Raw genomic sequence first — 24,291 nt, forward strand, 5'->3', positions numbered from 1 at the left:
GACTGACTTCACTCACTTTTGGAGGAGCTAGAAGCTAGAATCCCTTCTATACTGGCCCAGTGATTCCTTCCCAGTGATCTTACTAATCTGTTCCTACCTCCAGAACTGTCAGAACTTATCTCCATGGTCCTAAGGCTGTGGGGAATTCCAAGTAAGAATCAGCCTCAGGTGTCCCAGGAGGTGCTGCCTCCCTGGGGCAGTTTAGCTAGAGTTAGATGCCCCAGGGAGTCCTAGGTGATGCAGCTGACTAGAGCTGGTTCTCGCCTTGGAGCCTCTTTGCTTTTGACCAAGAGGGTGTCTAAACCTTCACTCACTACTCAGCCCGCAATCAAGCTCTGCTCTCTTCAGCATCCCTGGAGGGAAGGATGACAGCCAGAAGGGAAACTCATTAAAGAGCCTCATTTTGCCCCACATTCCTTATTCAAGGCTAAGTGGGATCTCAGAATTTATTTTTCATGCCCTGACTGCTGTGAACTTTCTATACTAGTTAGGACATTTGGCTTGCAAGAAAGGAAATTAATTCCAGCTAGACTGTTTCAGTTATCTGTGACTGCATCACACACCATCCGACACTTACTGACTGCCAACAACCACAATTTACAATTTTTAATGATTCTGTGAGTTAAGAATTTAGGCAGGACTCTGATGGATTGATTTTCTGCTCTGTGTAACATGGGCAAGGGGTCACTCACTCAGCTGCATTCAGTGAGTGACTGGGTTGGACTGGAAGGGCCAGGAAAGCTCCAATCCTTTCACACAGTGTGCTCTGCATGGCCCTTCTCTTTCTAAGAAATCTTTCCTTATTCAGTCATCTGACCTGAGTTCCTTTGCCTGGCAAAGAGAGCAAAGATGGAAGTCATCGGGATTCTTAACAGCTAGGTCTGGGACTGGTAGAGCATCACTCCACTGGGTTCTACTAGAGAGTAGAAAGAGATCCACCTCTTCCTGGAAGAATGACTTATGCATCCAGGGGAGGAGGCTGTAAATGGGAGTTTTCTTTGGAGATTCTACTCCATTAGGCAAAAAGGGGAATTGAATATAAAGTTTCAGAGGTATCTCAAGGGATCCAAGGGCAGGTACACAGCTTAGACTCAGGAAAGTTCTGCTTCTCATCCACATCTTAGAAAATATAGTCGCATACTATAACTTCTTCAGTTGTTATAATTCTTCTTAGCCGTAATTCCAAATTCCCAAGAAAGGAACTCTGATTGGTCCAGGTCACCCTGAGTGCCCACCTCTCATCCAATCAGCTGTGACCAGAGGTTCCAGGCTACACAAACAAGGATGCTGAGTGCTTCTCAAGAGAGTGCCAAGGTCCTTTGTGAATTGAACAGACACCCAGAGGGTGCCCACAGGACCTTTAAAGCATATTAAATCTGGAATTAAACATTTGCCTGGGGAAACTTGTGTGTGCAGGTTTTGTTTTTGTTTTGTTTCCCTGGTAGGTTCCTCCATGCTTTTATCATATTTCTTTCTATTCAGAGCCTCTCAAAGGCATTTGCTCATATATTTTGTCTGTAAGGGGACAGGCAGCCTGGTGGTTTCCATTCAAGTTTGATGTCCCTCAACAGATGGATCTGAAGAAGTAATTAGGGTTTGTCATTAACCTTGGTGTCCAAACACTAGGATGGAGGAGGAAGTCAAAGAGACACTGGGAGACCTGTTGTTGATAAAATCTGTTGGATTTCTGTCACCTCCCCATCTCAGTTCCACCATCCCCTATAGTCTTAGCACAGAATTTTTCTCAAAGTGTGGACAGAGGGAAAGTGAGTAATAATGCTTGGAATTTGCTACATCTGATTAGCTAGGCATCTTTCCTATGGCTTGACAAGCTGACAACAAGCCAGCTCATCTTCTTCTCCCTGCTACTTTTTTTTTTAACTTGGAGTCCTAGACATTCTGTGGATAGAACTCAGGGGTTCTGGGGCATCCTGGTATTATAAACATAATTATCTGTGTATGTGTTCATTTTTAAGAGGAAATATTCATAGATGTCATCAGGTTTGGGGGGATTCTGAACCCCCAAATGTTGAGAAACACTTAGTACCTCAGTTTTTCAAGGGATCAGATCAACACTTTCTTATGTCCATGCATCCTTAATAATATATGGAATCTGTTTACACAAGATGAAAACAGAGTGAGTGAATGAGTGAAAGTCGCTCAGTCGTGTCTGACTATTTGCGACCCCATGGACTATACAGTCCATGGATCTCCAGGCCAGAATACTGAAGTGGATAACTGTTCCCTTCTCCAGGGGATCTTCCCAACCCAGGGATCAAACCCAGGTCTCCCGTGTTGCAGGTGGATTCTTTACCAGCTGAGCCACCAGGGAAGCCCAAGAATACTAGAGTGGGTTGAACTTGGGTCTCCTGAATTGCAGGCAGATTCTTTACCAGCTGAGCTATATGGGAAGCCCCCAATGAAAACAGATGTCTTCCTAATTCGTTAAGTAGTCCAGTGCCTGGCATAAAAGGAAGAAAGCAAATGAATGCATGTTGGATAATTCTAAACCCAACTGACTAAGTCTCTCATTGAATGATTTTAACTGAGGTTTACCAGACCTCATCTATAAAATGGGGAGTTGGAGTTGGACTATGTCCATCTCCAAGTCCATCTAGCCCAAGGTTCTTGAACCTTGACACTATTTACATCTGGAGACAGATAATTCTTTGTGATGGGTGTGGTTCTGTGCCCTGAATTTTTTAGCAGCATCTCTGACTCCCTCCAATTGGATGCCTGTAGTAACTGGGACTGTTACCAAGCTGTGACAATCCAAAATGTCTCCTGACTTCGCCAAATGCCCCCTTGAGGGGCAAAGTCACCCCCTGTTGAGAATCACTGCTCTAGCCTTCTTGCTGAGTGACTCAAAATAGGAAGAAGAAACAAATCAGAATTTTCCTGCAACCATAACTCAACTTCTAGGGAAATAATAATAGTTCACCCTTACAAAGCACCGAGTGTTGGCAGTGTACTCAAAGCTTTATGCAGATTCATCTATGTAACCCTCACAACAGCCTTATGCATTCAACCGTATTATTATCATTCCCATTTTACAGATGAGGCAACTGAGGCACAGAGAGGTTAAACAACTTCCCAGGGTCGCACAGCTAATAAGCAATACAACTGGTATTGCAAACCCAGACTAGCTGGCTTCAGAGTTAGATGCCTATTCTGCTATTCCATAGAGAGATTTAAGCTATGGTTTTTCCAGTAGTCATGTATGGATGTGATAGTTGGACCATAAAGAAAACGGAGTGCCCAAGAATTGATACTTTTGAACTGTGGTGCTGGAGAAGACTCTTGAGAGTCGCTTGGTCTGCAAGGAGATCAAACCAGTCAATCCTAAAGAAAATCAGTCCTGAATATTCATTGGAAGGACGATGCTGAAGCTGAAGCTCCAATACTTTGGCCACATGATGTGAAGAACTTACTCATTGGAAAAGACCCTGATGCTGGGAAAGATTGAAGGCAGGAGGAGAAGGGGATGACAGAGGGTGAGATGGTTGGATGGCATCACCGACTCGATGGCCATGAGTTTGAGCAAGCTCTGGGAGTTGGTGATGGACAGGGAAGCCTGGCATGCTGCAGCCCATAGCATTGCAAAGAGTTGGACACAACTAAGCGACTGAACTGAACTGACTGATAGAGAGATAATCATTTATAGCCAAGAATTGTATTAGGAACTTTCAAATATGTTGCATTACCTTTAATCCCTACTGTGTCCTCTCAGAGTGACAGACTACTGTCTTTACTTCACAGATGAGATTACTGAAGTTCAGAGAGGTTAAGTCACTTGCCCAGGGGCACACAGTCTTTTCATGGCCAAACCAAACTCTGAACTTGAATCTTTCTTTCCACATTATCTTATTGCCTTTCAAAGGTGCAGGTAGGCAATTGACAAATGACTTCATCGCTTCAGGGAAGTCAGTAATTTACAGGGTGTCTCATATATTCACTCAGGTTAAAAGAGTCACTGTCACACACTTCTTCCTATAGTGGGGCAGTTCACCCTTCCCTGTCCCCTGTGGGCCTCAGCATCATATTCTCTCAACCCTACTTTCCATGACAAGAAAGGGCAGGTGCAGGAGTTAGAAAGAGCCCCAACTGTAAGCACTGAAAAGAAACAAAGGCTTCATTCTTCCAAAGCCGGTAACAGCGTCTGAGTAGCTAGACCCAGCCTCCAGTCCCATCTCGGCCACCTGCTCTCTGTGTGCCCTTGGTAAGTGACTTCCTGTCTGTGTGCCTTGATCCCGCCCCCTGTAAGATGGAGTGAATAATAAAACTGACCTCACAGGTTGTGTGGCTTAAGGAAAACAATGCGCAAGGAATGCTTAGCACAGCACCAGATAACTGTTGCTATTATTGGGTTTAAATGACCCAGTTCCTTGCCTGGCTGACTACATTAGCCCAGCAGAGCCCTCAGGCTTTCTCTCTTGGCTCCAGCCCTGACCCGGGGTGACCCCGTTCCCCAAAGTGCTGGGGTCCAGACAAGAATCCCATTGACCAATCCATCAGGGAGAGAGAGTAGGATCAACAGCTCCCCAGGTAGTGACGGTAATAAACAGCAGTAGAAATTACTGAGTCACACTGCATGCCAGCAGCATGGCTTCTTGACGAAGGGACTTAGTCGTTTAAGGACAGGTTCCCGAGAGACCTTGGCATTGGAGTCTCAGACCAGCCCCCTTCAGAGCAGCCATGTTCGCAGTCTAGATGACCCAATCTAGACTTCAGGAAATGCGAAGTCTAATAAACCTAAAGGTAGCATCTCCCCACTTGGCAATTGGGGTGATGGGGAAAGCAGCATGACTCTGGAATTAATGGTGTGTGTACATGAGAGAGAGAAAGAGACAACATGACCCACTTTCTCACTTCGCTGTGTCTTACAAACCATTGTGCAATCATGCTCCATCATGGCTCTAAAGCCAGCTCTCTGTCTCCACACCATCAGTGATGGAAGCCCAGCTTTTCGTCATTTTCCTCACCAATTCAGGGACCAGCACATAAAGCCAACACACCTTCCCAGGCAGGGTGTTCTCAGGTCTGCAGCTCACCCTGTTAAACCTACTTTCTGGAGCAATTGTACATCCATTAGGCTTCTTTTCAACATTCATCAAGATGTTGCAGCAATGCTGGTTTGAAAGCTCTAAAGCAGTTGCCTGAACATTTCTGGGGCCAATTTGGATTTTTTGGAGGGAGCCTGAGCTCAACAAACAAGCACTGTCAGATCTGCAGTTGGCTGGTATCCTTGTCTGCAGAAGGCAGCCAACTAGGACTAGGCTCCTTGCAAAAGCAGAGTGTGTACAGCTGTGTGTGTGTGTGAAAGCATGCTCTGTATGCGGGTGACAATCACACCCGTGTTCCTGTGTGGTTGTATGTGCCATCTGTTTGTGTGTTTAGAGATGGGCACATGAGTCCTGTCAGTTTCTAGTCATGGCAGCCCCTTTAAAAGCTTCAGAAAGATGGATTTCATGCACAGATTTTAGCACCCTGGTTACACAGGGAAAAAAATGTGAGCATAGGGAGCTATTAAAGCCACAAATTTCCAGAAGAAATAATTAGCAGCAGCCACGACTGAGTAGTTACCGTGTTCCGGGCACTTTACAAAACACTCTCATTTTATCTTTGAAACAATTCCAGGAAGCAAGGACTTTGTTTTTGTTAAATTTACAGATGGAAAACAGAGGCTCAGAAAGGTTATGTAACTTTCTTGAAGTCTCAGAGCCATAAAATCGCAAAGTCCAAATGTGCACCCAGGCAAGGTCACTGCAGAATGGACACCCCACCCCCTGCATCATAAGTGCCTCGCATTTCTATATTCTGAAAGTGTGTATGTGTGTGTAAGTGTTCATGTGTGTGTGCATGTGTGGAGAGAGTCTATGTTTTCTTGGGATTGAGTACCCAGAGAAGGTGATCAGAAACTCGCAGAGTCCAAAAACTTAATTTGTATGACATCCACAGCCAGGCAGGGAGGAACTGCCCAAACCTTGCTACAGAGAAGAGGACTTGAATCTGATTCAGACATGAACCAGGTGGAAACAGAACTTGCATGCCAGATGGGGCAGGAATATGGGTGTACTGGATAGAATAATGCTACCCTGCAAAGATGTTCACATCCTAACCCCTGGAACCTGTGACTGTATTACCTTCCATGGCCAAAGGGACTTTGCAGATATGATTAAGAATCTTGAGATACAGAGATTACCCTGGAATAGCCAATATAATCACATGGGTCCTTGTAAGAGAGAGGTGGGAGGGTCACAGCAAGATTGGAAAATGCTACACTGCTGGCTTTAAAGATGAAGGGAGGGGCCACAAACCAAGGAATGTGGATGGCTTCTAGAAATTAGAAAAGGCAAGGAAACAGATGTTCTCGTAGAGCTTCCAGAAAGAATGCAGCCCTGCCTGCCAGTGCCTTGACCAAGTGAAACCGTGTCGGGTGTGTAATCGCTAGAACTGTTATGTTGCTGTAAGCCACTAAGTTGTATGTTGTGACAACAGCACTAAGAAGCTAACACAGAGGGACTCCTTGAAGCCAGCTAGCATGCAATGGCGTCTCATGGGCTTCCTGGTAGTGTACACTTTCACCACTGAGTTAGACCCACTGGGGACAATGTAATAGTTTCAAGAGGCCTGATCCAGCCCCATGTGTAGACAAAGTCTGGGGACCTGCCTGCCTCATTCCACCTAGAACCACTTTGGCATTTGAAACTCTCACTGTTCCAAGACTCCAGGGGCTCCATTCATATGTCCATACATTGTCTCAAAATGGGGGAAGTTGGGTTTCCTCTACCAAAAGCCCTTTCATGCTTCCTCATCACTGTTAGACCCAAGCCTTTGCAGGGAATGGCCCCTGGCCACCTCTCCAGCCTCATCTTCTGCCGTCCCTCCCAAGCCCTGTTAAGCAACTCTCAACTCCCTTGCACTTGCTGTTCCTTCTTCTTCCAGTGCTTTTCCTCACCCTCTTTATTGGTCCAGCTCCTCTTTATCCTCAGGTGTCACTTCAGTGGTCGCTTTCTCTGAGGCCCCATCCTACTTAATGTCCCTCCCTCTGAGTTCTCACAGCTGGGCTTGTCCTTCAGAGTACTTACTCTGAGCTTAATTACGATGATCGATGTGGTCATTTAAAACATGTCTGAGTCTCTCACGAGAATGACAGTCCGTGATGGCAGCCACCTCATCTCTTTTGTTTCCAGTTGTGTCCTCGTTGTCTACTGTCACATAGTCGTTTCTCCATAAATATTCGTCACATGAATGAATAGCCTGTCTGCGTCTATTTGGACAGCAAGGTCAGAGCACCTTGGGAATCCACTTCCCACCACCTCCAGGGGTTGTCTGTTGGTGCCCAGAGGAGGAGACCATTAACATAACCTTTCTGGTGCCTCCGGAAGCACCCTGGGGAATGGGAGATGCCCACCCAACTTCACTGGATAACCGTCAGCTCCCCTTAAGCACCCAGCCTTGTGGTGGATGGGCTTCCTGGCTCTGAGGCACAAGTAGGAATCATACAGTTATCCATGGCTGATTCATATCAATGTATGACAAAACCCACTGGAAAAAAAAATAATAAAAAATAAAAAAAAGACATAACTAGAGAGTGACAGCCGCTTGCAGTGTCCCGCTCACTGGGCGCTTGATGTGGGGACATCAGACAGGCAGACTCAGCTAGCCTGCCCGTGCGGGCGGGGCTTCTCTCAGTCAGGGCAGGCCCTTCAGTGTCAAACACAAGGAGATACCGTGACTCTTCAGCCTCAGCATCTGAGAATCCCTGAATGCTGCCCAGGGGAGGAAGCTGGAGGCGCATCTCATCCAACTGCTCACATTATTGTCTGGGGTGAAGGCACTCATTGACTGGATAAGGGGTAGGATTTAAGGCCATGGCTTTTAACCCTTGACTTACATGTTCTCTATCTCCAGTAAAATTACATGCTAGTTTTATTGTCTCACATAAAGTAGCTCATATTTATTATAGAAAGTTAAGAAAGTATAGAGGAGTTCAGCTAACTGGGTGCTTAAGGGAAGAGGGTAGCACAGGTATTAAAGAAGGCTATAAAAGTTACTCATAATCCCACCACGTGGAAATAATCATTGTGAATACTTCAGTGTGTTTCTTTTCTTTCTTTTTTTTTTTTGGCCTAGTGCACACCAGGCAAATGTATTCAGATGAGCATGTTCCACGATCACGGTTCTGCATGGATTTGGGGGTTTTCCTCCACTTAACATAATGAGGAAAGCATTTTCTCGTGTGATTTGTCCCACTGCTTCCTTCCCAACCGAAGCATTTCTCAAAATGTGGCCAAAAATTCACCAGCACCAGGATCCCATAGGGAGCTACTCCAAACTACAGACACTTGGAACTCATCCCAGTCCCATAGAATCTGAATGTTGAACACTCTTCTAGGGTAATCTAGATGGACCACCATTTGCAGAACATACCCCCATGCGGTGGCTCTCAACCGGACCACAGGCTGAATACTGGTTTCAGGGTGTAATCAAATCCATAACTGAGAAGTTTTAGAGCTGGGACCCCAGGCGTTGTTTTTTTTTTTTTTCTTCTTTTTTAAAATTCTTTCTGGGTCATTAACATGCATTGAAGGTTACAGGTGTCTTTCATAGTGCACATAGGACTTCCCTGTCAAGACTGGTAACAAGAAACATTCCTTATGGGGTGAAGAAACTGAAATGTTTTATCACTAGGATAAAGACCCATCTATGACTCAGATCTTCCATGACATAATTTGGACTTAGTTTCCTGCAAAGTTTTATTTCCAAACTTACTCTCCTTGGCTATTCAGGCCCTCCCTGTTCAGGCCCTGGCATCTGGGACTGCAGAGAGGTTGTTCGAATGGTCAGGCTATAGGAAACACCCCCACACCTGCCACCCCGCTCATCCCTGTCTTTGAGCAGAGAAGGAAGCTCTGCCCAACCCTACTCCACTACCCTTTCTCTTTATTGGTCTGTACTGAATTCACAAATAACAAGGTCACTATGCTGAGAGATCTGGATAAAGATCTTCAATCTGGTTTTCCATGCTGTTTGCTGCCGCTGATAGAAGCTAATGAGACACTCCCAGTACAATGCATGTTAATGGGGCCTTTTGGAGTTGACGACTGAGTGATGGAAGGAGCAAGCATCTTGGGAGGGATGCGAGAGTGTGGGTTTGCAAGTGGTGGCAGGTGAGCCTTCTAGGTTTCCTGAGTAAAGTATGCTGCAGTTTAGAGTTGGGTCGTCTGTCCCATGCTGTCTTCCTGAGCTGGGTTGGCAAAGCTTGACTTGAGGCAGGAGGCCATGAGTGGACTTGATGGAAAGCAAAGATGGTTTCCTGATGCAGAGAACTAGATTCTAGCCCAGGCTTAGTGCGCTCTGTGCTTTGGGACCGTGCCCTTCACCACCATTACCACCACTCATAGAGTGAGAACAAAATGTAACTACTTTCTGGCTAGATGAATCACTTCATCTGGCTGTGGATGAAGGGGAAAAAATATGTGAGAACAAATGTGTGTCCCAAAAAAAAAAAAAAAAAATATATATATATATATATATATATATATATATATATATGACACTGTGCAATTACCATCCCCTGCCTCCATTAGCTTGCCTCATTGTCTCATAACATTTTGTAATTCTATGGCATTGAAAGGCATCTTCAAATTTGTCTGCTCCAGACAACTTCAAACTGTTTCTTTAAATAGTGGAACCAACTTTCTGAAGGAAATCTAATTCAACAGCTCAAACAAATGAAAGAGATAAACACAGATGTACTCTGGATGAAATGGTGTTTTATAGCTCTCAGTATCACTCCCGCTATACCACTCCAGTGAGTGGCCCCAAGATGGTCTCTGAGGAACGTCTGGGGTGCCATAAAGCACAATTTGACAACGACCAACTTAGCCCAACACCTTCCCTTTTACAGATGAGGAAATTGCAGCCCAGAGAGGCAAAATTCAAGGCCAACATCCAGATTTCTCCACCCTACATTGAGGATTCTTTAGGGGAACAAGATGGCAGCTCGGTTGTTGGGTGTCTTACCCCAACTTCTGAGAAGTCAGAGGCAAAAGAGATAGAATCATGTGTGCACCTTGGTACCTACCAGTGATCATCAGATATTCAAAAATATGTGACCCAAAGAAGGTTTAAGGCCATCAGCCAGATATTGAGGGAGATGCTACTGGTCCTGGTCATGTAAGGTCTGTATAACCCTGACTCTGCTTCCAGGCGCCTGGTGGACCGCCTAGAGAACATGAGGAAGAATGTGGCCGGGGATGGGGTGAACCGCTGCATCCTGTGTGGAGAACAGCTGGGGATGCTGGGCTCTGCCTGTGTGGTGTGTGAGGACTGTAAGAAGGTACCATCTCCCTCCCCTTCTCTGCTTCCCTGTGCATCCCATGCAAAGGGCCTGAGCCCAGGTTCCAGGCTTTTGGGGGCCTTGGGTCTTAGGGATAGAGCTTGGATCCTGAAGGGTAATAGCCAGAATATGATTCCTTCTAGCATGCTTTTGTGCCTGTTCATGGTTCCTCCCCTAGATGTCATGCTGACCCTTCTATCCCTTTGGAGCTCTACTCCATACAGGATGACCTTGGCAGAATGAGGCAGAACATGAACTATGGTTGAACTTACAGGTATTCTGGTTGTGGCTTAGCAAGATATTGGTCATCCTAAAGAGCATACTGGGGGACTTCCGGGTAATCTAGTGGTTAAGACTCTATGATTGCATCACAGGAGGGTGCAGCTTCAATCCCTGGTTGGGGAACTAAGATCCCATATGGCAAAAAAAAAACAAAAAGTATGCTGGGCGTATGTCTACATACATGTGTACATGGAAAGCATACACAGCATGCTCTACCCTGGGTTATAGGACAAGCCATTTTAGAAAGCCCCTCTCCAGCCAAGTTAGGCCAAGTTAGACTTTGGTCTTCTTAAGCATTCACTCTTTTTTTTTTTTTTTTTAAGATATTTTGACATGTACTATTTTTAAAGTCTTTATTGAATTTGTTACAATATTGTTTCTGTTTTATGTTTTGGTTTTTTGGCCATGAGACCTGTGGGATCTTTGCTTCCCGACCAGGGATTGAACCCACACCTCCTGCATTAGAAGATGAGGTCCTAGCCACTGGACTGGCAGGAAAGCCTCAAGCATTCACTCGTGGGGCTTGTACCCTCTCCACCTTGTACCCTCTGCTCAAGTTGTCTGCACTCAACCATTCCAGGACAGAAACACAACTGTCCTTGGGTCTGTCTGATTCCCAGGAAAGGAATTCAAGGGGACAATCCAGCTTGAGAGATCCGTAATATCACCTGACTTCTCCTACTTGGGGTCCCAATTAGCATTTAGAATGGAATATTGGGGAAAGAGTATTTACTCCAAAAAACCTGTCTTCTGTATCCAACTAGATGGTGAGAATTTTGTGACCTATTTGTTTTGACTGGCAGGAAACTCAGCCAAAAGTATAACGTTCCATCACATAGTCACAGCATCTACTCAGATAACTTCCTTCTTTATAAAGAGTTGAACCTGTAGTCCTAGTCTAGGTTGTCTCCGATTCATTTAGGAAAGAAAGAAGAAATAAAGAAGAAATGGATAAATAGTCTCTTTTAAAATTTTATGTCAATGATCTCCCTGGTATGGATGCTGAAAACTCAGGCCCCACAGAGACTCTTGGAGAATCTCTGCATTGAAGGCTTGGGAATGACTCCAGTTCTTGTTATCAGAAATCAAGACTCAAATTAGAATTTTATTCTAACTGGCCTTGGTCATGGGAGGCAGGTGAGGAACAAGGGAGAATGAGGCTTCATTGCCACCCATCCCAGCCACTTCTGATTACCAGCAGCTCTGAACCTGACATATCTTGAGTGTGTGCTGGGCTCTGTTTTGTCCCCAGAATGTCTGCACCAAGTGTGGGGTGGAGACCTCCAACAACCGCCCGCACCCTGTGTGGCTCTGCAAAATCTGCATCGAGCAGAGAGAGGTGAGTGGACTGGTCCCTTTCAGCTCCTGGAGCCTATTGTGTCAGTGCTCTGAGGGCAGGGAGCAAAGTGGAAAGTTAGCATTCATCAAGATAGGAGCAGTAGTGCTCAGCTGCCATGTCTTCATCTTCTGCCTCTCCTCCTCCAGGTGTGGAAGCGCTCGGGAGCATGGTTCTTCAAGGGCTTCCCCAAACAGGTCCTCCCACAGCCTATGCCAATAAAGAAGACCAAGCCCCAGCAGCCAGTCAGCGAGCCTGTGCCCAGTGTCCCTGAGCAGCCCACTCCTGAGCCCAAGCACCCTGCCCGGGCTCCTTCTCGAGGTAGGAAAATACAGCCTCCTCTTTCAGGACCAAGGACAGATCTTGACTAACTGGTCTACCTGGAGGATGTCCTGACATCATGTCTGTGTTTCTAGCCAGCTGGTGGACAGTCAGCCAGCCTCTGGGCTTCAGTCTAGAACTCCTATGTCCCCTTCACAACTCAACCATGAGCCTTTATCAAGAGGGTAGCACGGCGAACTCTCCAGCAATGCCAGGTTGCCAAAAGGCTTTGTTGTCATCCCTGATGGAGTATTTAGAGGTACAACAGAGGTGAAAGTCAAAATTAGGAACTGAGAAAGACTCCCAGCACCAAAATACACACTGGAGTCTGGAGGGCAGGGGATTGGAGGCTTGCTGAAAAGCCCTTATTTTCTCCTGACATTTCTTATATCAATCACCAGCAAATCTGAAACTGGACTAATTAAAAGTGAAAGATGAATAAAAAGGAAATTAGCAAAAAGAAAATTACTGCTATTATGGATATTATCACTATTATCTATAATTATTAATTATTAAAATGATAATAAAAAGTGAAAAACAGTAAAAAGAAAAAATGTAACCTCAATAGAACACATTTTAATTTAATAAGGCCACTAAGACTGACCACATAAAACTCTTGCAGTACTTTTGATTAACAAAGTGATAAAAACTGGTCTGAATGACAATTCTGGAGTTGAGCGCAGCAGTACTTCTGAAAGGAAAGTTATAGTTGAAGGTTGCAAAAATTGAAGTGCCCACTTACAGCTTCTCAAGGCACCCAGTACCATGTCTAACACTCAAAAGGCCGTCAACAAATACTTTCATCCTAGCAAGGTGCAAGCAGTTTCTACTCCTTGCAGAGACTCACCAAACTGTCAACATACTCTATATCCCTGAGGAGCCCTGGGTTTCCATCACTAGAGCATCTTTCTTCCTGGTTAAGCATTACTCCATCTCATTTGAGAAGACTGCCTAGCAAAACTGTCAACATCTTGAACATCTGAGGCCAGGAATACTGGAATTTGAATTCCAGCTTTGCCACCTACAAGTTGTGTGAGCTTGGATGAGTATTCTAATTTCTCTGAAACTCTTTCCTCATCTATAAAATGAGGTTAATAACTCATGGGGTTATTTTGAAGATTAAATGAGATGCTACAGGCATACCTCGTTTTATTGCACCTTGCTTTATTGCACTTCACAGTAATTGCAGTTTTTCACACAAAAATATGATCTGTGATCAGTGGTCTTTGATGTTACCATGGCAATTGTTTTGGCATTTTTTAAGCAATGAAATACTTTTAAATTAAGGCATGTACATTTTTTAAGACATAATGATATTTCATACATAATAGACTTAGAATTATGCCCATGATATGAGCTTTCAATATTCTTTTAACAAGCAATTACTGAACACCTAGTGAGTTCCAGGCTCTGTTCTACGCCCTAGGGAGTCAGTGAATAAAACAGATAAAATCCGTGCTCTCATGCAATTAAAGTTTAGTGGGACAAACAGATGCTCAACAAACAGCAAATGCAAATACAATAAACATCAGGTAGTGATAGGTGCCTGGAAGAGAAGTGAAACACATAGAGGGGGTAGAAGCTTCATGTTGGGCAGAATGGTCAGAGAAGGGCTGTCTGAAGAGATGATATTTGGGAGAAACTGACCAAGGTGCTTCAAAGTGCACATAGAATCTTTGGGAATATCGCTTGCAAAGGGCTTGAGGTTGGAGCATGCCTGATGAATCCTGGGGAAAATCAAAGTAAGTGAACAAAGTACATTCTAGAAACAATACGGAGCTGATGATCCCAACTCATTTGCAAAGGAAATAATGTGATATTGTAAGCAGTCTCTACATTAGAGGGGGAATTGGGAGAGGAAATTTTTAATTTTTTTTTTAGCTCTTAGGAATGGTGGACAGACCCTTTTGTGAGCTCCTTAAGTGATGCCTCTTCAAAAACATCAAATACATACCCCTCATCAATTTTTTCTTTCTCTGCAGGTGACGCTGAAGACAGGAGGGGCCCAGGTCAGAAGACAGGTGGGTTCCGCCGACTCTGTCTTCTACTCTGGGGACAGGAGTCCTTTCCCCCATTCCTCCAGTGCCTTTTCTGCATTCAATTCATGTTTTCCTTCCAGGCCCTGACATGACCTCTGCTCCTGGGCGAGGAAGCTATGGGCCTCCTGTGCGCAGGGCCTCTGAGGCACGAATGAGCTCCCCTGGCCGGGACTCAGACAGCTGGGACCAGAGCCATGGCACAGCTGCTGGGGACCCCAGCCAGAGCCCAGCAGGTGAGAGAGATGGGCAAATCCAGACAGGCTTCCTGGAGGAGGAGAATCAAAAGGAATGGGGAGGATAGTGTTTTATCCATTTATTCATTGGCCATTGGTAGACATTCAGTGAACACTTGTTGAATGAGTGAGTGAGTCAATAGATGGATGAACAAGAACCAAAATGAACAAGCAAACAAGCTGTGTTAATGCAGGACCCTGGGACAAGACCTGGGGATTAGTTAGTCCCAGCCAGAGGTGGCCAAGTACTTTCTGTTCTGAGCATTCAAGCATCTCTCCTGTGAAAGAGGTTTCAATTCACGACTTACCTGGTGGTCCAGAGGTTAGGACTCAACACTTTCCACTGCAGGGAGCATGAGTTTGATCCATGGTCAGGGAACTAAGATCCCACAAGCCACTCAGCATGGCCAAAAAAAAAAAAAAAAATCAGGATTTCCCTGGTGGTCCAGTGTTTAAGACTCCATGCTTCCAACGCAGGGGACATGGGTTTAATCCCTGGTTGGAGAACAAGGATCCCACATGCCACAGGGTGCAGCCAAAAAAAAAGGATTTACTATAAAGCCTACACATTTTTATTTCTGGAAATAAAAGTTATACATTTTTTAAAAAGATCTAAATTCAGGAAAGGTAGGATCCAGCCCAGCGAGGTGAGAGAGGAAAAGGCATTCTTTCAGGAATGTCTTACCTTCTGGGTACCAGGAGCTGCTATGTGTATCATCTGCATTTGATCCCCCAGCAGCTCTGCAAGAGGCAGTAGAACCTAACAGTCTCAGGTAGAATCCAGAGATCAAACACCTGAGTTCAAACCCTGTCTTTGCTACTAACTAGCCAGGAGACACTAGGTAAGCTCCTTAACTCATCTGTGCCTCAGTTTACCCATTTGTAAAATGAAGCTCATAAAGCACCCACCTCACAAGATATGAAATTAAATAAGTTCTTATAAATAAACATCAGCCCTTTGTTATCAAGTGGGTAGAGTTATTGCCTGCATGAAGCATCTGAGGTTCAGAGAGGGTGAGTGACCAGCCCAAAGACACACAGCTTATGAAAGAAAAATCTGGGATGCAAAACTAAGTCCTCATGAGGATAAGAACAGTCTTTCAGGAGTTCCTCAGACATCCAGGGGTTAAGACTCAGTGCTTCCACTGTAAGAGGGGCACGGGTTCGATCACTGGTTTGGGAACTAAGATCTCATATGCCACAAGGTGTGACCAAAAGAGGAATCTGCTTGATACAAGTACCAAAATAAATTCCAAATTGATTTTTAAAAATAAAACAGCTTTTCAATAATAAATTATCAACATCTTCCAGATGTTGAGTGTTTACTATATGCCAGGCACTGTTCTGAGCACTTTACATGTATTATATCATTATGCCTCCACCACAGCCTGTGAGCTAGGCACTGTTATCCCCATTTGACAGATGAGGAGACTGAGGCCCAGAGAGGACAGGTCATTTGTGCAAAGTCATAGATGTTGGGAGCAACATTATAGAACCTGGGCTTTTCAATACCCACGTTGCTGCTGTGACTTGCTCAGGGGGATCTAAGTATTGACAAGAGAACACACTGAGGGGAGGAGAAGAGAGTCTGAAAGAGCCGAGAATGTCAGGGAGCTGCGTCCAGTTCATACCCAGAGGACTGTACCTTCTGCTAGCTCACCAGTCCCAAGCTTCTTCCTGCTTTGACAGCATGTGTGTGTGCATATCTGTGTGTGTGTGACAGACTCTTTCCTTTCCCCTGCAGGTTTGAGACGGGCCAACTCAGTCCACGCTTCTAGACCTGCCCCAGCCTCAATGCAGAGCCCGACACCTCCCCAGCCTGGGCAACCAGGTACCTGACACCCACTTGCCCGCCCAGGTCGTCACTCAGCTGTGACCCCAATACCTCCCACCCTTGCTTGCAGAATCTGCTGGGCTTTTTGCAAAGCTGCAGCCACTGCCAAACCCTAAACTCTTCCAAGACCCTTAGAATGAGTAATACTCCAGGCTGGGAGCCCAGCAGGGGTGGGAGGGGGATGGGTAGTGTCATATCCACCTAAATGCAAAAAGTGACAATATTTCATCCCCCAGTGTGTCCCACCTTCCAGTATTGTCACTCCACTCTCACAATTCTCACCACATACGTCTACCATCTGCCCTCTTATTTCCTTAAAATTTTCTTCAAATTGACCTCCTTTAAAAACATAACTGAGCGAAGTTGTTATCACAAACTCTCTCTCAAGGAAAATTTAAGGACCTTGGACTTTAATGAAAAGGCAAATGTTCTCAGACAGGTATGTGAGATTCAGGAAGAAATAGTGGGCAAGAGATTAGTAATATAAGAAAATTTGAGCACATGTGGCTTGTATAAAAGAATGGAAATAATTCCTAATAGATGCATTTAAAAAGCTGTTATTTTAGGTACTTCCCTGATGGTCCAATGGCTAAGACTCCATGCTCCCAATGCAGGGGACCTGGATTCAATCCCTGGTCAGGGAACTAGATCCCACATGACACAGTTAAGGACCCTGCAACAAAGACTGAAGATCCCACACGCTGCAACTAAGACCTGGTGCAGCCAAATAATAAATAAACAAAATATTTAAAAAATTTTGTTATTTTAAAAGAAACCTATAATAAAGGGAAACCAGTATTCCATACCAGAAAAAAAGAGAGTGTATTATTAATAGTTTGCTGGGGCAGTCATGAATATTCATTGGAAGGACTGGTGCTGAAGCTGAAGCTCCAATACTTTGGCCACCTGGTGTGAAGAGCCAACTCATTGGAAAAGACCCTGATGCTAGGAAAGAGGATGAGATGGTTGGATGGTATCACCCACTAAATGGACATGAATTTGAACAAACTCCAGGAGATAGTGAAGGACAGGGAGGCCTGACGTGCTGCAGTCCATGGAGTCTCAAAGAATCAGACACAACTTAGCGACTAAACAGCACAAAGGGCAATCATAACAAATATCATAAGCTGGGTGGCTTAGAATAAAAGGGATGTATTGTGTCACAGTTCTAGAGGCCAAAAGTCCAAAATCAAGGTGTTTCCAGGGTTGGTTCCTTCCATGAGCTGTGAGGGAGAATGTGTCCCAGCCTCTCCTCTCGCTTCTGGGAACCTCAGGCATTCCTTCCTTGTAGAGGTATCTTCACATCATCCTCCTTCCATGCTTGGGTCCTGTGTGTCCAAATTTGCCCTCATTATAAGGGCATGATCATATCGGATTAGGGCCTAGCCTAATGACTGAGTCTTAACTTGGTCATCTGGAAAGACCCTCTTCCTAAGTATTCACATTCACAGTGACTGAGAATTTGGACTTGAACATCTTTGGGGTAACGCAATTCAACCTATTGTAGAAGCCATTATAAAAATTAGTTTACTGGGTCTTCTGTGGTGGTCTAGTGGTTAGGAGTCTGCCTGCCAATGCAGGGGGACATGGGTTTGATCCTTATTCTGGGAAGATCCCACATGTCATGGGGCAAATAAATCGATGTACAACAACTACGGAGCCTGTGTGCCTAGAACCTGTGCTCTGCAACAAGAGACACCTGGACAATGAGAAGCCTGTGTACTGCAATGAAGAGTAGCCCCCACTCACCACAACTAGAGAAAGCTCTCACACAGCAACAAAGACCTAGTGCAGCCAAAAATAAATGAATAAATAAATCTTTATTTTTTTTTCTTTTCCATTTATTTTTATTCATTGGAGGCTAATTACTTTACAATATTGTAGTGGTTTTTGCCATACATTGACATGAATCAGCCATGGATTTACATGTGTTCCCCATCCCAATCCCCCCTCCCGCCTCCCTCTCCATCCCATCCCTTGGGTCTTCCCAGTGCGCCAGCCCTGAGCACCCGTCTCATGCATCCAACTTGGGCTGGTGGTCTGTTTCACCCTTGATAGTATACTTGTTTCAATGCTGTTCTCTCTGAACATCCCACCCTCGCCTTGTCCCACAGAGTCTAAAAGTCTGTTCTGTACATCTATGTCTCTTTTTCTGTTTTGCATATAGGGTTATCGTTACCATTTTTTAAAATTCCATATATATGCATTAGTATACTGTATTGGTCTTTATCTTCCTGGCTTACTTCACTCTGTATAATGGGCTCCAGTTTCATCCATCTCATTAGAACTGATTCAAATGAATTCTTTTTAATGGCTGAGTAATATTCCATGGTGTATATGTACCACAGCTTTCTTATCCATTTGTCTGCTGATGGGCATCTAGGTTGCTTCCATGTCCTGGCTATTATAAACAGTGCTGCGATGAACATTGGGGTACACGTGTCTCTTTCAGATCTGGTTTCCTTGGTGTGTATGCCCAGGAGTGGGATTGCTGGGTCATATGGCAGTTCTGTTTCCAGCTTTTTAAGGAATCTCCTACACTGTTCTCCATAGTGGCTGTATTAGTTTGCATTCCCACCAACAGTGTAAGAGGGTTCCCTTTTCTCCACACCCTCTCCAGCATTTATTGCTTGTAGACTTTTGGATAGCAGCCATTCTGACTGGCATGTAATGGTACCTCATTGAGGTTTTGATTTGCATTTCTCTGATAATGAGTGATGTTGAGCATCTTTTCATGTGTTTGTTAGCCATCTGTATGTCTTCTTTGGAGAAATGTCTGTTTAGATCTTTGGCCCTTAAATCTTTAAAAGATTAATGTATTGAAGATAAAACAGTGCAGTGATATTCTTAGTACCCTGGCCTGCTGAAGGTTTGGAGCCTGAGGCCTGTCCTCGTTTGCTTTTTCAGAAGGGACACTTATAAAGGTTAGAGATGTGTGAAAGAAAAGTAGCACCTCAGTAAGACTTTTCCCATGATGGGATCAGTATCAAACCAATGGATCCCAGAATGACTTTCTCACTGTGTCATTGAATGTTATTTTTATTTCATGCCCCAAACCTGTGGCTCTCTCCCACATCCTAAGCTTTGGAAATGTAGTTGTAGAGAATCCTCTGGACTGGTAATAACCCTATAATAATGGTGGACACAAAGCGTGGACTCGCCTGTTACCTTGCCAAGTGATTCTTATTCCATTAGCTCGTTGACCTCATAACAGCCAGCAAAATGTGAAGAGCAGGTATCACCAGCCCCACTTCACAGAGGGGGAGGAAGCTGAGATTCAGGAAGGAAGGACTGGGGCTTGAAGCCAGGCCTCTCCAACCCCAGGACCCCCGCAGTGGGACTACTCCGGCACCCCTGGATACCTCTGCACATCATCCACTGCCCCTGGGCCTGTGTCTGCACCGTGAAATGAGGGGGGCTTGGGGCAAACACTCGATGCCGCCTCTCTGTTCCAAACTTCTTTCTCTCTTTGCCCCACTCAGGGCCCCCAGGAGGCAGCAGACCCAGTCCGGGGCCAACGGGACGCTTTCCAGATCAGAGGCCAGGCAAGTGTTCACTTCTTTCTGTGCCTGTGTGGGTGACCACCTCTCTTTCACTAACTGGGAGAGAGAGAGTGACAGAGACAAGAGATAGAGAGACAGAGGCGGACGGAGAGAGAGAGCAGGGGCTACCAGACGTCGGCCCATTCTGCTTCCTGAGACCTAGCTGATGATCTCTAAGGGATCCCCCTAATTCTAAAACTCTAGAGAGTCCGTACTAACATTAGATGGACAGAAAATGACAATACATACAGTGGTTAAGAGCCCAGGCTGCCTGGATTCAAATCACTGCTTCTTCACTTCCCAACTGTGTGACCCTAGGTAAGTCACTTAACGTCCCTGAGCCTCAGTTTCCTCATCTCTAAAATGAGAATAACACAAAGACCTACCTCATAGAGTTGTTGTGAGGATTAAGTAAACTGATACATAGAAACCTTAGCACGTGGCCTCTGCCCATCACCTGCTGCCCCTGGGCCAGTGTCTACACCTGTGAAATGGAGGCAGGGCGGTGCTTGGGGCAAAACACTCAAATGATGTCTCCTTCTCTGTTCCAAACTTCCTTCTTTCTTTGCCAAGATCACTCCAAGTGACAGTGATTATTACATGATATATATGTAACTACAACGTATTCACTGCTTGCTAATGCACCAGTTACTGTGCGATGTGCCCAGTTCCTCAGTCATATCTGACTCTTTGTGACCCCATGGACTGTAACCCACCAGGCCCCTCTGTCCATGGGATTTCCCAGGCAAGAGTACTGGAGTGGGTTGCCATTTCCTCCTCCAGGGGACCTTCCCGACCCAGGGATCAAACCCATGTCTCCTGCATCTCCTGCATTGGCAGGTGGATTCTTTACCACTGAGCCTCCTGTGCATATATTAGAAAAAAAAGTTTAAATAATAGCTATTACTTTGTCAACAAAGGTCCGTCTAGTCAAGGCTACAGTTTTTCCAGTAGTCCTGCATGGATGTGAGAGTTGGACTAAAGAAAGCTGAGTACTGGAGAATTGATGCTTTTGAACTATGGTGTTGGAGAAGACTCTTGAGAGTCCCTTGGACTGCAAGGAGATCCAACCAGTCCATCCTAAAGGAAATCAGTCCTGAAAATTCATTGGAAGGACTGATGCTGAAGCTGAAGCTCCAATACTTTGGCCACCTGATGCAAAGAACTGACACATTGGAAAAGACTCTGATGCTGGGAAAAATTGAAGGCAGAAGGAGAAGGGGACAACAGAGGATGAGATGGTGGGATGGCATCACTGACTCAATGGACATGAGTTTGAGCAAGCTCCAGGGGTTGGTGATGGACAGGGAAGCCTGGCGTGCTGCGGTTCATGGGGTCACAAAGAGTCAGACACGACTGAGCGACTGAACTGAACTGAACTATTTGAGCATGTTCAGGTCTTAAAATTCACCATTTTGGGGTTGAGGAAACTAAGGCTCAGAGACAAGCCACTTGCTCCAGGACACACAGCTGAGATTCAAACTCAGGCTGCCTGGCTTCAGAGCCCACACCAGTGAGCGTTCTCAGTGTCTGTTTTGCCTCCATTTCAATCAGCCCTTGGGTCTTGTTATAAAACATAGATTCCAAGGCCCCATCACAGGGCCTTTAGATTCTAGCTGGGGCCTGGGAACCTGCGTTTTTGCAAACCTTCCTTGGGTGGTTTTGACAAAGGCGACATCTGAGATCTGGAGAACAGCACAGTGTGCCCCACCACCACCCAAGGGAAGTGACAGTCCCCCCAGTGCAGAGCAGTGGGTGATTCTGGTGCAAAGCTTGACAAGCACCTGGTTCGTTGCTGCTCATCACTCGCAGTAACACTGCAGCAGTTGTCATTGCTAGAGTTCCAACACAGGGACTCAGCAGCCTCTTTCTCACCCTCTCCCCATCTCCCCTGCAGAGGTGGCTCCCAGTGACCCTGACTATCCAGGGGCTGCCGCCCCACCCCGGGAGGAGAGAACCGGGGGAGTCGGAGGCTACTCGGCAGCTGGAACCAGGGAGGACCGAGCGGGCCACCCCCCGGGCCCCTATTCCCAAGCCTCTGCGGCTGCTCCCCAGCCAGTGGTGGCCCCGGCCCGTCAGCCCCCACCCCCTGAGGAGGACGAGGAGGAAGCCAACAGCTACGATTCAGATGAAGCAAGTAGGTGACTCGTAACAGAGGGGTGGCTGAAAAAGTCGCTTCAGTGGTCACGCCCTGGGAAACAGGAATGGGTCTAGGGACAGCCCTGTATACCCCAGCCCCCCATAAACATATTAGCCAAGTTATAAAAATACAAATTTGTGTTACTAAATTCACTATATGACATCAGCTTTCTGAAATATAGGTGCTATATGGTTTTTCATCATTGTAAAACACACATAACATCAATGTTACCTTTTACATCATTTTTTATGAGTACAATTCAGCTACATTCACAATATTCTACTGGGTGATTTCATAGAATCATCATATGACCCAGCAATTCCACTCCTAGGTGTATACAAAGAGGTGTGTGTTTTAATAGTTTCCCAAACTCTTCAGTGTGTCTTTCAAACGTCATTTTTTTAACCATGATTTAAAATTTTCTGGTGTTTCCTCTTGCATCCATCCACTCGATGATTTATAAAGTGTTGACTCTATGCTTCTCTCACTCAGAGCCTGAGTCCCAAGGGGACGCGCGCACACACACACACACACACACACACACACACACACACACACACACACACACACACACACACACACACACACACACACACACACACACACACACACACACCCCCAGCGGCACTTCTGGGTGTGGCTGGGCGCTGCAGGGGAGACCTGGGGTGGCCTTTGTGAGCTGGAAGGAGGCACAGATAGGTCGTGTCTGGACCTGATTCACATTGTGGGGTTGGAGGGACATTCCAAGAGCTGCTGGTCAGACCGGGAGACTGGACCTGCTCTGAAGAAATGGACCAATGACTGTAATCGGTGGAATGGCTTTGGCCCTTAATGTTATCTCTCCTCATTGTAAAAAGGGGAGTGAATACTGCCTCCCATGCAGGGCTGAGGGGAGGGTAAACTGAGTTACCTCCTGAGAAAGGGCATCAAAAACGAGAAGTTATTTTATATAGTAGAAAACACACACAAGACGTTTTGTATGGTACCAAGTACAAGTACAGGGTAAACTGAGGTACCTCGTGAGAAAGGGCATCAAAAACCAAAGATCATTTTATATAGTACAAAACACACGTGAAGAAGTATTATTACGCAACATGCACATCAGAGGTAATGATAGTAATAGTCCACACTTGCTGAGCACTTATTTTGTGCCAGGCACTTTTCTAAGTGTGTTACGTGCATGTACTCACTTTAACCATCCCAGTGAGTCTAGGAATAGTCGATTTTCTTATTCCGATTTCACAGATGGGGAGGAGTCTCAGAGAGGTTCAAGGGCTTGTCCTAGTTCACATGGCCAGTGAGTAAGAGGGGCCGACGGTCAGTCTCAATGCTGCAGCAGATCGGAGGCCAGACCTGGAGGAAATACCAGCTGTCCTGTCTCCCCCAGGGGTCATGGGGCTGAAGGCTTGGGGGAAAGGAATCTGAGCTGTCGGCCACAGGCTGCTTCTGCTCTGGAAAGGCACCATGTCTATCCCACCAGAACGGTGACCACTGCTCCTTCCATCCACCTGAAGTGTCTCTTCACTGACCTGCCAAGCCTAGAATATCCCTCCCAGCCTATGTATATCCCTAATAGGAGCTGTCCTTGATGATTTATAACAAGCCTGTCTCTGTATTTGGCTCCCTCCCTCACTCATCTCTGTGTTGACAAGTATTTATTGAGCACCGACTAGGTGCCCCTAAACTATCATAAGTGCTAAGGATACCATGGCCAAAACAAAAAAAATGACAGACAAGATGGCTGGTCTAATGGAACTAGCATTCTAGTGGAAAGACACATAATGTACCAATGAGTTGATTTCAAATAGAGATAGAGCATGGTGAAGGAAATAAAACAGGGTCAATGACCAAGAAGGTAGCTGCTTTAGATGGAGCAATCAGAGAGGGCTTCTCTAAGGAGGTGGCATTTAATTTAAACTGAGAAGTGGATAATGGGAAGTCACCAGCCACATGAGGATCTAGAGGAAGTGCATTCTAGACACAGGCAACAGCAAACGCTAAGACTCGTTTATTCCTTCAGCAAGTCAGTGAGTGCCAGCTGTGTGCCCAGTGGGGATATAGCAGGGAACAAGGCGGTCACAGCCTTACCCTCACGGTTCTCAGCCTAGCGGATAGAAGTCATTGACTAGTGCCGAGGGCTCCACGGAAGAGGAGGGTCTCTGAGGACGAGGAGTCCAGATAAGTCTCCCTCTCCCCTGGAGGCTCAATGCCTATCCCAG

The 24,291-nt window shown here is 45.6% G+C and overlaps 1 protein-coding gene across 5 annotated transcripts in view; it reads left to right on the plus strand.

Moving 5' to 3' along the window:
* The window catches only part of RPH3A (rabphilin 3A), a 265,132-nt gene that overhangs the window by 224,399 nt on the left and 16,442 nt on the right, over positions 1-24,291 (plus strand). For all 5 annotated transcript variants that reach the window (XM_043439517.1, XM_043439522.1, XM_043439527.1 and 2 more), the window contains 8 exons: positions 10,216-10,345; positions 11,880-11,966; positions 12,113-12,284; positions 14,267-14,305; positions 14,404-14,556; positions 16,301-16,387; positions 19,873-19,935; positions 21,830-22,069. In XM_043439517.1, the coding sequence (XP_043295452.1) occupies positions 10,216-10,345; positions 11,880-11,966; positions 12,113-12,284; positions 14,267-14,305; positions 14,404-14,556; positions 16,301-16,387; positions 19,873-19,935; positions 21,830-22,069 (971 nt within the window). The remainder of the gene's footprint in view (positions 1-10,215; positions 10,346-11,879; positions 11,967-12,112; positions 12,285-14,266; positions 14,306-14,403; positions 14,557-16,300; positions 16,388-19,872; positions 19,936-21,829; positions 22,070-24,291) is intronic.

The sequence above is a fragment of the Cervus canadensis genome, chromosome 1 (assembly GCF_019320065.1).
Source record: "Cervus canadensis isolate Bull #8, Minnesota chromosome 1, ASM1932006v1, whole genome shotgun sequence".
NCBI classification, from domain to species: domain Eukaryota; kingdom Metazoa; phylum Chordata; class Mammalia; order Artiodactyla; family Cervidae; genus Cervus; species Cervus canadensis.